General features: G+C 37.2%; 1 protein-coding gene across 9 annotated transcripts in view; it reads left to right on the top strand.

Moving 5' to 3' along the window:
• The window catches only part of TANC2 (tetratricopeptide repeat, ankyrin repeat and coiled-coil containing 2), a 369540-nt gene that overhangs the window by 240250 nt on the left and 113450 nt on the right, over window positions 1-15840 (top strand). For all 9 annotated transcript variants that reach the window (XM_038546935.1, XM_038546931.1, XM_038546938.1 and 6 more), the window contains one exon: window positions 13430-13555. In XM_038546935.1, the coding sequence (XP_038402863.1) occupies window positions 13430-13555 (126 nt within the window). The remainder of the gene's footprint in view (window positions 1-13429; window positions 13556-15840) is intronic.

Here is a 15840-nt window from a genome sequence, read left to right as displayed (position 1 = left end):
CATAGGAACACAGAGGATGGAAGCATCTGAGTGCAAAGGGGAGAGGACAGGGCACCTGGGTAGCTCAGTTAAGTGTCTGCATTCCCCACAGGTCATGATCAAACTCCACATCAGGCTCCCTGCTCAGTGGGGAGTCTACTTCTCCCTCTCCCTTTGCCTCTCCCCACAGCTCACACTCTCTTTCTTTCTTAAATAAATAAGTAAATAAATAATCTCATAAAAAGGTGGGGGAGAGGGTAGAGAGGAATAGAAGATATCACAGAAAAGGATGAGTGAGAAGTCACAAGAAAGACAGAAAAAAGAGGAAGGCACAAAGAAGTTAAAGAACTTGGCACATTATTGGCATTTCACCATGATCAGAACCTGGGTATAGTGAAGGAATAGTGAAAAGTGATGCCAAAGGTGATACCAAGGAGCTTAAGTGCTCTGATGTTAAGTATTGAGGGTTTTTTGTTGCTAGTCAGTATAAGCAGGTGCTGTATTATCAAATTTGCAGTTTAGAAAAATGGCTATTATATACCCATCCATTTAGGAGAAGGAGGAGGGCCTGGAGTTAGAGATAATAGTTTGTCAACAGCTTGTGGTAATGTGCAGAATTATAGGGGGTGAATTGCCAGGTATTTTGTAGAGTTGAGAAAATGGCTTGGGAGATTTTCTTCTTTTTTGCCTTAAAAAATAACATATATTAGTGTTTTTTGTAAGTTAGAAATACAAGAAGAAAACAAAACAAAAATGAGCCACAGGGATGCCCAGGTGGCTCAGTGGTTGAGCACCTGCCTTAGGCCCAGGGCATGATCCCAGAGTACCCGGATTGAGTCCCGTATCAGGCTCCCTGCATGAAGCCTGCTTCTTCCTCTGCCTGTGTCTATGCCCCCCGCCCCTCTCTGTGTATCTCTCATGAATAAATAAATAAAATCTTAAAAAAAAGAAAGAGCCATAGTTTCCTTGCCTAGAGGTTACTGCTGACATATTCTAGGAATTAAAGATTCATATATGTTACATAGTATGTATATATGTAAAATATCCAAATTCAAACAAAAGTACAGAAGAAAAAGGAAAAAACACTCCCTTCTCTGCCTAGTTTCCCTCTCCAAAGGTTATTACTTAAGAATCTTTAAAATATGTATCATACATATAATATCCATATTACATATGTAATACATAATATATACCTATATAGTTATATATGTAAGAGACATGTGAGGTCAAAAAATCAGGATTTATAGAAAGGAAATGAAAGTATATATTCTTACAAAGATGTATAGCTTTATTTGTTAATAGCTCAAAACTGTGAACATCCCAAATGACAATTAGCTGCTGAGAGGATAAACAAATTAGAGCATATCCTTACAATGGGTACTACCTAGCAGTAAAAAGAAATAACTATTGATACTGCAGCAACACATACAAATCTCGGAACGGTTCCATTGAGTGAAAGAAGTCAGATTAAAAGTATATACTATATGATTCCATGTATATAAATTCCTAGAAACACAAACTAGTTTATAGGCACAGTGCATATGCCACTATCACCCCCTTTTGTATTGCCCTGTGGTAACTGGGCCTCAGAAGAGTGCCACCAGTGTTGATACTCTGGCTTTTGCTATTCTTCTGAGTAATGAAATCTCATTCATCTTAGATGTCTCATGTCTTCTTCCACCATCCAGGCGTGTTAGAAGTAGAATAAAATATTGGACCTTCCCACTCTGTGGCAGTGAGATACCACTATACCCATACCCACAAAATTAAACGGAATGGCAAGTGTTAGTGAGGATGTGATGCAATTAAAGTTGTTAGACATTGTTAATGGGAGTATAATAATAAACTGGTACTAGCACTTTGTAAAGGTGCTTGGCAAGATCTATTAAAGGTGTATAAAACTATATATACATGTTACCTAAAACCTGTCAATTCCACTCCTGCATAGAATGGCCATCAAAAATACATCATTCTGGGGTGCCTGCCTGGCTCAGTTGGTAGAGCACATGACTCTTGGCCTCAGGTCATGAGTTCAGGCCCTGTGTTGAGCATGGAGTCTACTGAAAAAAAGAAGTCCTTATATTCACCAAAAACTAATAAAAATAAATATAAATAAATATAGGAGTGTTCATATCCATTTTATTCATAATAACCCAAAAGCTGAAAATCATCCAAATTGTCCATCAACAGTAGACTGGCTTAATAAATTGTATACAACAGTGAAAAAGAATGTACTACTGCTATAGACAACATCATGGGGAGGGCATACTATATGGAATATGTATATTTCTATAAAGTATAAAAAATCATACAAAAACTATGTAATTTCTAAGGTGATAGTACTAAAAGTAATGTTACCTTTGGTGGAAATATCAAGGAAGCCTTCTGTATCTTGATTGAACAGTGGTTGCATGGGTGTGTATATTTATAAACATTTATTGAGCTATACACTTAAGATTTATATACATAAGGTATATAAATCATACCTCAATTTAAAAAAATGTATGAAGTATTTAGGCTTCTGTCTTTCTAGAAGAATTTCCCCTTTAGTTTAGAAATAGTGGTTCTTGGTGATAACTAGATCTTTGAGAAATACCTATTTTTAGTGTTGATTAAAAATAACCTAGGAGGCACCTGGGTGGCTTAGTCTATTAAGTGTCAGTCAGACTCTTGATTTCGGCTCAGGTAATGATCTCAGGGTTGTGAAATCAAACCCTACATTGGGCTCTGCACTGGATGTGGAGCCTACTTAGGATTCTTTCTCCTCCCCTCCTCCCTCAAGAGAGAGAAAAGAGAAAAGAGAAAGGAGAGGAGAGGAGAGGAGAGGAGAGGAGAGGAGAGGAGAGGAGAGGAGAGGAGAGGAGAGGAGAGGAGAAAGCCAGTAATGTCAGCAAACGGACAATTAAAATGTTCCATTTATTGAGAACATAAACCTAGGATCAATACCCAAACTGGCCAGAAATGATTCTAATTAGTTCATTGTTAGCCTAGGTAAAGTCCTGAAGCAGCAGTCTCTGTGTGACTTTATCCTTTTTTAAAAAAACAATTATTTTGAATTATATTTTACATATCATAAAATTCACCCCTTTTTATATAATCCACCCAATTTAGTAATTTATAACATATTTACTAAGTTATACAGTCTTTGCCATAAATCACTTTTGGAACATTTCATCATCCCAATAAGATCATGTCATGATGACATGGTCCTCATGTCTATTTAATACTAATTTCATTCCCACTCCCAGCCCCAGGCAACCACTGATCTATTTTCTATCTCTGTAGACTTTTTCTGGACATTTCATATAAATGGAGTCATACAATCCGTGGTGTCTTGTGTCTGGCTTCTTTCACTTAGCATAATGTTTCTGAGATTCATTTATGACATAGTATGTATCAGAAATTTGTTCCTTTTTTTCTTTTTTTTTTAAGGATTTTATTTATTTATTCATGAGAGACACACAGAGGCAGAGGGAGCAGGAGAAGCAGGCTCCCTTGGGGAGCCCAATGTAAGACTCAATCTCAGGACCCTGGGATCATGCCCTGAGCCATTGGCTGACACTCAACCACTGAGCCACCCAGGTGTCCCCGTTTGTTCTTTTTTATTGCAAATAGTATTCCTTTGTATGACTGTACCACATTTTATCCATTCACCAGTTGATGGACATTTAGATTTTTCCCAATTTTTGGCTGTTTTGAATAGTGCTACTATATTCATGTGCAAGTCTTTGAGTAGTTATATGGTTTCATTTCTCTTGAATAGATACCTAAGAGTAGAAATGCTGCATCATAGGGTAAATTTATGTTTAATTTTTTAAGAAATTGCCAACCTGTTTTCTAAAGTAGCTGCACGATTTTACATTCCCACCCATAACGTATGTGTGGATTCCTGTTTATCCACATTCTTCCAACCATTTGTTATGGTCTTTTCTCTTATTATACTTCCTCAGGCGGGTGTGAAATACTATTTTGTTATAGTTTTAATTTGCATTTTCTTAATGACTGATGGTGTTGAGTTTATTTTGTGTGTGTATTACCTATTCATGTATCTTCTTTGGTAAAATATCTTTTCAAACCTTTTGCACATTTTTTTTGTTGGATTGTTTGTCTTAGTGAGTTGTAAGCATTTGTTGTGTATTCTGGATACAATGCTTTATCAAACGATGGGTTTGCAAAATATTTTCTTCCAGTCTAATGCTTATCTTTTCATTTTCTTATTGATGTATTTTGATCACATCAATTTATCAAATTTTTCTTTTCTTGGATCATGCTTTGGTGTCATTTTTTTCTCTATCTTTTTAATAGAAAGTACACTTTATATAAAATATTACAAAACAATGATTTTTCTTTGTTATTGGAGTTTATTTGTTTTAAATTCAAGTATTAGAAAATATTTTTCTGTCCTCACTTACATGCTTTCTACAGTCTTCTTTTCCCTCTTCAGTCCCTCCCTCATGTTAAAAAAAGTAAAAGGGATAACAGCCTATGTTGTTATGCTGTTGATTATTTTTCCACTTATCACAGTGGTCATACCACAATAGGCCTTTTCTGGCTAGCATAGATTTTCAGAATCTTAAGTAGTACTGATCATGCTTGTTCCAAAAAAGGTAAAAAGTAAATGTACCATAAGAAGCCAGATAGATCACAGGATTCTGGGGTGGCTCAGTCAGTTAAATGTCTGGCTCCAGTTATGATCCCAGGGTCTTGGGATGGACCCTAGTGTCTGACTCCCTGCTCAGCAGGGAGTTTGCTTCTCCTTCTCTCTCCGCACCTTCCCCTGCTCGTGTTCTCTCTCTCTCTTTTTGCTCAAATAAATAAAATCTTAAAAAAAAAAAAAGAAGCCTGATCTGTCCTAGAGTGTAGGATTTTAGACTGTCAGAGTAGTACAAATTGTATTAAAGTATGAACATAGAGGATCCCTGGGTGGCTCAGTGGTTTAGCACCTGCCTTTGGCCCAGGACGTGATCCTGGAGTCCTGGGATCGAGTCCTCCATCGGGCTCCCTGCATGGAGCCTGCTTCTCCCTCTGCTTGTGTCTCTGCCTCTCTGTCTCTCTGTGTCTCTCATCAATAAATAAATAAAATATATTTTTTTTAAAGTATGAATATACTCATCAGAGAATTATTTCTTCTCCTTGTTGAATGTAATATAAACAGATCTAGTGTTGCCTACAGGGTAAGTCATAGGTCAGGGAATAGTTTGTACTGGATTGTTTTCTGTATCTGGAAACCATGGTTTCAGTATCCTCACAAAGAAGCAGGAAAGTGAACTATAAACCAGAGGACTCAGTTATCTTCAAAATTTAATAGATTATAGATTGAAAATGTTTCCAGAATGTAGAGAAATAAAATTACTTTTGCAGGGTATTATCCTGCTAACTATATAATGTGTAAATATTTGGTAAGACCACAACCTCTCGTAGTTTAAATGATTAAGTATCTACATCGTTTTTTAAAACAAATTTTCTTAGCTCTGGAGGATCCTTTCTAGTAGATTCTAGATAGACCTCTCTAGATAGACCACTCTAGATAGAGCTCTAGATGTACTTATATTTTCCTTTGCTTTCTAATGGGCACATATAAGTGGTATGGGGAAGTGTGGGAAGATCAAATACTCGAATCTCCTTGGTGAACAGGAAGGAGTAACTGAGGATTTCAAACACAAGATAGCTTAAAATAGAGGGGGGAGAAAAACCAGTGTATTTATTTATTCTTATTAAATTATTCTAAGCATATAAATAGCTGAGGGAAGAAATAATGTGAATGCCAGTTATAAAAGACCTTGTTCAAATCCGGCTCTTAAATTTCTCTTTTTAAAATTTTATCTCAGTAAGAATAATATAGTTATTTTAGAGATGAAATAATGTTGAATAATGAGGTGAAAATACCATTTGCATCACTTCAAAAATTCTGGGGGAATAATTGTTTAAATGGTCTTGCCATGTTACAGACTTTTCCCACTTGTGGAAGAGAATCACCCATTTTGGCTTGATTTCGGTATCTTTACGGGGCTACAGGACCAGGAAATTGTCAAGAAATTATTTATTTATTTATTTATTTATTTATTTATTTATTTATTTATATTTATTTATGATAGTCACAGAGAGAGAGAGAGAGAGGCAGAGACACAGGCAGAGGGAGAAGCAGGCTCCATGCACCGGGAGCCTGATGTGGGATTCGATCCCGGGTCTCCAGTATCGCGCCCTGGGCCAAAGGCAGGCGCCAAACCACTGCGCCACCCAGGGATCCCAAGAAATTATTTAAATTAATTTGCTGCATTGAACTCTAAAGAATAAAACTGCTTATGTTATTCCATAAGACCCATGATTTAAAAAAATCACTTTTATAACACTTTACTTAGAAGAAGTGGGGTCAGTACATATGCATATGTTTATGATGATTTTATTAAAACTTTTTTCTGAGTTGTGAATTCACCTGCAACATAAATGGAAAAAATATATCTAATGAAAATTTTAAAACAACCATATACTCTTTATTACCTATTAAAATAGAAGATTATTATAAGTATAAATATGTTGATCCATTAGATTGATCCAAAAGCTGTATACTTTTAGAAACAAAGATTCAAACAAGTGAAGTCTTTATACTTAGATGTACCATTTAAAAGCTCCTCCTAGGGCAGCCTGGGTGGCTCAGCGGTTTGGCGCCTGCTTTCAGCCCAGGGTGTGATCCTGGAGACCTGGGATTGAGTCCCACATCAGGCTTCCTGTGTGGAGCCTGCTTCTCCCTCTGCCTGTGTCTCTGCCTCTCTCTCTCTCTCTCTCTCTCTCTCTCTCTCTATGTCTTTCATGAATAAATAAATAAAATCTTTAAAAAAAATAAAATAAAAGCTCCACCTATATCACATATGAAGGTAGTGCTATTTACTGAAAGTAAACACTTTTAACTCAAATGATAAAGTGATTAAAGCTGATTTTGGGCAGTCTCTACCATCAGGGCTTGAGTTTTTCCTAGAGTAGCTCAGTTTTCTGAGTCTAAAGTTAGATGTATATATACTTTTAAATTAAAATTCTAAGATATGAAAAAATACTACTGTGTTTTATTGTTTTCAAAATGTAAATCACTACTGTGTGGGTTTTGGGGTTTTTTGCGTGTTTTTTTTTTTTAAGCCTGTTGTGTTGGAAGAAATGAGAGAACATTGTGGACTTGCAGTTGCATGGCAGAAATTATTGTAGAGTAGGATGTCTATGGTCATCCTTGATGTCTTAAAATGAGATTGGCTGGGCAGCCCTGGTGGCTCAGCGGTTTAGTGCCGCCTTCAGCCCAGGGCGTGATCCTGGAGACCCGGGATCAAGTCCCACGTCAAGCTCCCTGCATGGAGCCGGTGTCTCTGCCTGTGTCTCTGTCTCTCTGTCTCTCTCTCTCTCATGAATGAATAAATAAATTTAAAAAAAAATAAAATGAGATTGGCTGGGTATTGGAAGGATGTGGAAGCAGGAAATACTCACTTGCAACAGCTGTCCTCAATGCTTTGTGTGAAAATGAGGAGTCTATCAAGAAAACATAAAAGCAGTGGTAGTCAGTTAAAATATAAACTCTTACCATCTATTTGTTAAAGTTTGGAGCTGCTCATTTTCCTAAGAAAAGGATCTTAAGAATCAGGTAAATGGAAAATTGGAATCATGAGGGATTTAGATGAATCCAATCAGAAGCTATAATCAGGATTTTATAAAGAATAAAATACGGGCTTTTCAGCAGTCAGAATGTTGGCTTTATGAATCAAGGGTGTAAGGACAGCAGAGTGGCTTCTTGCCCAGGCTATAGCAACATAACATCATTCCAAACTCCCTTCTCAGCTCAGCTAGAATGACAACTGTGCTACCAAAATTTCTTTGCACTAGTGACAAATGATATAAGAAGAAACAATTCAAACTGGTTTCATACTCAATATAGAGTTGCCTCTGGAATGTTTTGTCCCAAAGGTTGTCTGCTGGATTTTTTTCTGCCTGCTTATTTGTTATTTTAACTTCAAAAAAGTATGTCAGTTAAATGTTATATATAAATGAATCAACTGTTTCAATCTTTTGATTGGATCTCAAAATATATATATATATATGCTCTCTTTTTCCACTTCCCTCATTCTTCTCTGAAATCAAGAATTTTTAATGAAATAAATTTTACTTAGAGATAGATTTTACATAGACATTTACTTTTTAAAGCATTTTCTTTTCACATAAAATTTTTTATTGTAGATTTGTTTTTCCTCTTTCTTCAGTTCACTTTGACTAACCTAATTATCTTCTATGCTTGTATCTGGAAAGTGTTCACTAAATATTTTATTTTTTTATTATTTTATTTTTTATTTATGATAGTCACACAGAGAGAGAGAGAGAGAGAGACAGAGACACAGGCAGAGGGAGAAGCAGGCTCCATGCACTGGGAGCCCGACGTGGGATCCGATCCCGGGTCTCCAGGATCGCGCCCTGGGCCAAAGGCAGGCGCTAAACCGCTGCACCACCCAGGGATCCTCACTAAATATTTTAGTATTAATTTAACTTGATGGAACTATCTCAAAAAAATTTACCAGGACAGTTTCCCAGTAAGAGTACCACTGTGAAGTAGTAATATGTGTGTCCCTGTAGATCTGCCATGTACACACACACACACACACACACAACTACATTTCTTGGTTTTGTGAAATAAAGCAATAGAACAGTTGATGTCTGTTTTCCTAGGAATTACTATGGTGAAGATTCATTTAGCAAAGCTTGTTAACTTTACACTAAACATTTATATTAACAAATGCTGCCAGAAGCTCTTTGAATTGGAAAATGAACCTATCTGAGGCTGCGGCTAGTAGTACCTGCCAGCGGGTCTTTTCAGTAAAGAGAAATTAAATGAATTATCTGTTACTCAGGTCTGTACTCAGAGTATAGATCTCCCTGAGTTTAATCTTTAAAAGATTCATAGATGAATATAATATAGATAAAAAGGGCTTTTTCCCCTTAACCACAGCTTTTTTCCTCCACTGTATCATTCCACCCTCTATTAATGAAATATACATTCTCTTTTTATTACAACATATCAAACTATTTTAGTGCATTGGCATATAGAACAGTTTTAATAAGAGAACCTTGCTTTAAAATTATATAATGTACTGTTAATATTGCCGTAGCAGTAACCCAAAACTTACCACACTTTCAACTATTAAAGGTTTCATTTGAATTTTGTTTTAATGTGAGTAGAAGATTCTACTTGTCATTGATAATTCTTTGCATATTACTCTTCAGTTTATCAGCTTTAGAAAGTACCTTATATGTATTTTTCTTATTAAAAAATAACAAATTTGGGGGGAATCCCTGGGTGGCACAGCGGTTTGGCACCTGCCTTTGGCCCAGGGCGCAATCCTGGAGACCCGGGATCGAATCCCACATCAGGCTCCCAGTGCATGGAGCCTGCTTCTCCCTCTGCCTGTGTCTCTGCCTCTCTCTCTCTCTCTCTGTGACTATCATAAATAAATAATAAAAATTTAAAAAAATAACAAATTTTGGAGCTTTAATTTGTTTCTTACTGTGGGAAATATTTGAAGTGTAGAGATTTATTAGTCTGTGCTACACAAGCACCTTCACTTTGCATTACAAAGTCTTTATTGCCCAGCTTTGATTACTGCTCTTTGAAGCCATAAAAAAAAACAGGGAAAGTGACAAAGATGTGGAAGGGCTGAAAAATAAGGCTTTTATTGGTGTTCAATTTACTAACATACAGAATAACCCCCAGTGCCCGTCACCCATTCACTCCCACCCCCCGCCCTCCTCCCCTTCTACCACCCCTAGTTTGTTTCCCAGAGTTAGCAGTCTTTACGTTCTGTCTCCCTTTCTGATATTTCCCACACATTTCTTCTCCCTTCCCTTATATTCCCCTTCACTATTATTTATATTCCCCAAATGAATGAGAACATATAATGTTTGTCCTTCTCCGACTGACTTACTTCACTCAGCATAATACCCTCCAGTTCCATCCACATTGAAGCAAATGGTGGGTATTTGTCATTTCTAATAGCTGAGTAATATTCCATTGTATACATAAACCACATCTTCTTTATCCATTCATCTTTCGTTGGACACCGAGGCTCCTTCCACAGTTTGGCTATTGTGGCCATTGCTGCTATAAACATCGGGGTGCAGGTGTCCCGGCGTTTCACTGCATCTGTATCTTTGGGGTAAATCCCCAACAGTGCAATTGCTGGGTCGTAGGGCAGGTCTATTTTTAACTCTTTGAGGAACCTCCACACAGTTTTCCAGAGTGGCTGCACCAGTTCACATTCCCACCAACAGTGTAAGAGGGTTCCCTTTTCTCCGCATCCCCTCCAACATTTGTTGTTTCCTGCCTTGTTAATTTGCCCCATTCTCACCGGTGTGAAGTGGTATCTCATTGTGGTTTTGATTTGTATTTCCCTGATGGCAAGTGATGCAGAGCATTTTCTCATGTGCATGTTGGCCATGTCTATGTCTTCCTCTGTGAGATTTCTGTTCATGTCTTTTGCCCATTTCATGATTGGATTGTTTGTTTCTTTGGTGTTGAGTTTAATAAGTTCTTTATAGATCTTGGAAACTAGCCCTTTATCTGATAGGTCATTTGCAAATATCTTCTCCCATTCTGTGGGTTGTCTTTTAGTTTTGTTGACTGTATCCTTTGCTGTGCAAAAGCTTCTTATCTTGATGAAGTCCCAATAGTTCATTTTTGCTTTTGTTTCTTTTGCCTTCGTGGATGTATCTTGCAAGAAGTTACTGTGGCCGAGTTCAAAAAGGGTGTTGCCTGTGTTCTTCTCTAGGATTTTGATGGAATCTTTTAAGGAAGAATTAAATCCAGTTAGCTTTAAAGAATGGTAAGAGGTGTAGTACAAATACATAGCACTCACTGGATTAACAGACCAGATAGCTGGTTTCGAGGCCTGGATCTACCATAAATGAGTGTTTCACTGTAGACGAGTCACTCTACAGTACTTATCTATAAAATGAAGGGATTTGACTAGTTTGGGATCAACAAACTTTTTATTAAAAGGCCAGTTGGTAAGTATTTTAGGCTTTGCAGGCCAATATGGCCTCTCTCCCAACTACTCAACTCTGTTGTAAATGAATACTTAACAAACAGGCAAGAAGGCTGTGTTCCAGTAAAACTTCATTTACAAAAATAGGCATCAGGCCAGATTTCATCTACAGGCCTTAGAGTGCTGACCTCTGAACCTCTGAACTAGATGAGCATTAAGATAACTTTCACATCTTCATGCTGTGTTACTACTTTATTTATTATCAACATCACATATATGTAAGGATTGCTCCTAGTTATTTTCTGTGGTGTATCAGTCAGGGGCTAGCCAGGAGACAAAAACCACAGTTATTTTACCAGAAAATCTGATATGGAAAGAATGGTTGACTATGTTTAAATGAACTGAAAAAGTAAAAAGAAAACACCGAGGTATCATGGACTGCAAGAAGCAGCTACCACCTCTGAGCCCATAGAACAAGAAGAGGTTGGAATTATTAAACCATAGAAAGTTGGAGGAAAGACCCTACAAAGCTGAAACTCGTATCTTTGTGCAAGGGGCCCTGCTCAGCTGATGCTGATATTTCCCAGCTCCAAGGAGGGCTCTATGGGGATAGTAATTCTGAGGGTCCGTCCTTCCTTCCTTCCTTCCTTCCTTCCTTCCTTCCTTCCTTCCTTCCTTCCTTCCACCCACAAGTTATGATTAAAGCAGGAGGGACTAATAAACATAAGAACCAATTCACAGAACCACATTAGAGTACCAGTGGGAATGGTGTAAGAGTCATTGTCTTCAGTGGTTTTAAATGAAAGATTATGTAATCTTTTCTGGATAGTTTTTTAGTTTCTGAATGCAGAGATCAAGAATATCTCTTATTCCTCTGTTACATTCCCAGTGGGAATACTGTAAGAGTCATTGTCTCCAGTGTTTTTATTTATTTTTTTTTTTATTTTTTTTTCCAGTGTTTTTAAATAAAAGATTAAATAGTAATCTATACTGGATAGTTTTAATTTCAGAATGGGGAAGTCACGATTATCTCTTATTCCTCTGAGACTTTCTCCCGCTGATGTGTAATGTGGCATTTGACTTCCTTCTCTTGGTTAATTCCCTAGACTAGCTTTCAGAGACTTTTATTTCCTAATAGAAACTATATCTATAAATTTGGATAAATTCCTTTTGTCTAGATTTCCAGTAGACCCAAGTAACTGAAGTAATTGCAGTAAAGAATGAAGAGAATACATCTCTTGCACATATTCTCTTATTCCTTTCTTTCTCTACCTCTGTTCTGTTGTTTTCTGTCTTTTCTCCTCCTTTTTCAGCTCGGAGAGCACTTTGTGACTTTCTTTGTGCCACTTAGTCATACTCCACGTTAGATTGTGGTTTGTGTCTTATCTCAACTGGGGATATGGACAGTAAGTACTTCATTAGAGCTCTGTGGCCAAGAGTGATCTCATTTTGCTTCCTCTCACCCACTCAAAACAGTCACCAAAGGTAAACTGGCAGCTAAGCCAAGAAGGGCATCAGGAACAGGGACTGGCACACTGTAAGCTCTGGGTAAATAATTGCCATTGAAGAACTGAATAACCCCTGGCACGATATTGTACATAACTGGCAACAAATTGAACCATTTAATTAATAATTTATAAGCTCTAAATTATTATATTCTGACAGAAGTTTGAGGGTTTTGTTGTTGTTATAGTTCTTGCTATTAAAAACTGTTTTGTCTTCAGCGCTTCCTTCTTAATTTCTTCACTTTTTGGTTCATTGTGAATGGACCTAACAGCTCTTGATATATAGCAGTGCAAATACCCATGCCATTTTTCCTCTTTCTGTTGTCACAAGATTGAAGGGTTTATACATGTAATGGGGGCCATTATTACCTATGTTCAGAGGGCAACTAAATGTTTTTTGAAATTCGTGGACATTGGCAGTTCCCTAAACATTCTTTAGCAATTCTCTATCTGTTGTCCCGGTGCCCGTCTCTCCAACAGATATACACATGTGAAATTTGTTTTTAGAATGTTTTCATATTTCATTCTTTAGCATGAAGGGAAGATGTTGAAGACAGAGCCTCCCGTTTTTCTTATAGCTAAATATAATTTGGAACATGTTTCTCCACTGATGATGTTTATGCCTTGTCATGTAAAGGTATTTGTGACCCCAAAGAAGGTAAAACTAATAATTGTTGCTGTCAGGTACTAATGTGTTTGCCAACTTCTTGTTAGTACTCTTCATAAGTTCAGGCAGTTGATAGTGATGAAGGAGCTGAAGACAACTCTTAACACTTTCCCCCAGCACATGTTCTGGATGCTGATTGAGGACTGTGAGTTCAGCAAACTCTTAGTAAATGTATATGTCAGAGTAAGCTCCGATTCCCAAGTTTGGGAGATATAGACTAATGATAGGTTTCTAAACTTACATATTCTGACTAACCTTTTCTGTCTTGTCAGCCACAAGCTCTGCCCACTTGGAAGACCTTGCTTACCTGGATGAGCAGAGACATACTCCTTTGAGAACTTCTCTTCGAATGCCGAGACAGAGCATGGGTGGTGCTCGCACGCAACAGGATTTAAGAGGTTAGAACCCTAGAGGGGCTTTGCCTAGTGATGCCCAGGCACAAGTGGAAATGGGCAGTAGGCAAAAAGTTTGTTTTCTGTTTCCACTCTTATTGAGGCGTCCCTTAAGAAATGAACGTGTCACCATAGAAGAGAAAGATAAACACAAATACATTATACTCATCATAGACTTTGTAATTTTGAACAGTTAAAAGCATTGATTCCATGAAATTCTCAAAGACATAGGGTAAAGTTGGTGATGGAGGAAACAACCTTTTTAAGGTCCTGGATTTCAGAAGTGTTGATTCACTTCAGCCCTAGTCCTCCAGGTGAGCTTGGTGCTAGTAGTCACATGTTTTCATAGAGAATTTATTTCATCTTCATCTTAGTTGCCATTTCTGGAGACATACACTTTTATTTACTTGGAGTTTGAGACAGTGCTTCTACTCCTCTCTGACAACATCTAAACAACTTATCCTTTTCCCACTCAGGCACCAGTTTCTTTATACTTTTTATGCATACTACTTATTTCTACAATCAGGAACCTAATCTTTTTCAAAGACTTTTAATTTTGTTGATCATTTCAAAGGCAGTCTAGTTGAGGACCTGTTAGTGGCTATCACTGCTTGTGCTTCTGGTTTGTTCAGAATGAACCAAACTATCTCTGATAACCTTAAGAGCTAAGTGGTCTACTTTCTCTAGTTTCTTGTAATCCATAGCTCTACTATCCCAAGTACATTTTTAAATTTTGTCTCCTAAATTTTATTCATCTTCCCTTTGCTCTCCTCCTCACCCTTGCCCAGTGCTAATCTGTGTTATATCACATGCATGATTCACACAGGAAGGGCTGTTTTCAATGATGACTAGGCAATGAGGAGCGTAAAATAATTGATTGTATTGCTGCAGTTACCATACCTCCCATGGACTATAGTGAGTTGACCACCACAATCATAGTTTTAGTTCCCAGTCCTATTCATCCTGTTCACCATTTCTTTAGGTAAGCCACGTGCTAGTTGCTTAGTATATACAGTTGTGTATTTCCAGCTTAGGAAGTAGAATTATATTAAGCATTACTTTAGTATAGCAGTACTTTAGTATATATACTTTAGTATATTTAGCACTACTGAGTGCTGCTAGATTGATTATATCCAAAGCCTGAATAAATCTAGTCAAAAGACTAAATAAATGATTTGTGCCAAAACCAAAATGCATAGCCATAGTAAAGAAGATTGAACACATGACTCACTCATATGTGGAATTTAAGAAACTAAACAAATGATCATGGGGGAAAAAAGAGAGAGGCAAACCAAGAAACAGACTCTTAGCTATAGAGAACAAACTGATGGTTACCAGAAGGGTGGTAGGGGAGATGGGTTAAATAGGTGATGGGGATTAAGGAGTGCACTTGCCTTGATGAGCACTGGGTGTTATGTAGAAGTGTTGAATCACTAAATTGTACACCTGAAACTAATATTACACTGTACCTTAACTAGCTGGAATTTAAATTTTAAAAAAAGATTGGATACAGCTATTGATCTATATAGACCTTCAGATTTGGCTGAAAATCTGCATTGACATCACCTTGCATTTCATTTCTGGAAAACATACTGACACAATTTATTTTATTTTCTGATTTGCTCGCCATTGAATAATGGATTTTATAGTACTGGCATATTTTAGAGATCTTGTGGGTTCAGTTTCAGACCACTGTAATAAAGCAAGTACCACAATAAAGCAAGTCAAATGGATTTTTTGTTTTCCCAGCACCTATAAAAGTTATGTTTACACTCTACTGTAATTTAGTGAGTGTCTAACAGTTATCTAAAAAAAAAAATGTATATACCTTAATTTTAAAATACTTTATTGCTTAGGGGTGCCTGGATGGCTCGGTTGGTTAAGCGTATGCCTTCAGCTTAGGTCATCATCCCAAAGTCCTGGGATCAAGCCCCATGTCGGACTCCATGTTCAGCGGGGAGTCTCCTTCTCCCTCTCCCTCTGCCCCTCCTACTGATCCTATTCTCTCTCTCTCCCTCTCTCCTTCTCAAATAATAAATAAATAAATAAAAATCTTTAAATACCCTATTGGTTAAAAAATGGTAACCATCATCTGAGCTTTCAGTGAGTCATAATCACTGATCACAGATCACCATAACAAATATAATAATAATGAAAAGTTTGAAATATTGCACAGATTTCCAAAATGTGACAGAGAGACACAAAGTGAGCAAATGCTGTTGGAAAATGGCATCAATAGACTTGCTTAATCCAGGGTTGCGAAAGACCTTATTTGTTAAAAAAAAAAAAAA

Source organism: Canis lupus, chromosome 9, assembly GCF_011100685.1.
Source record: "Canis lupus familiaris isolate Mischka breed German Shepherd chromosome 9, alternate assembly UU_Cfam_GSD_1.0, whole genome shotgun sequence".
Classification (NCBI taxonomy): domain Eukaryota; kingdom Metazoa; phylum Chordata; class Mammalia; order Carnivora; family Canidae; genus Canis; species Canis lupus.
Note: the sequence above shows the minus strand (reverse complement) of the source record. Positions and strands in the feature narration are given on the sequence as shown.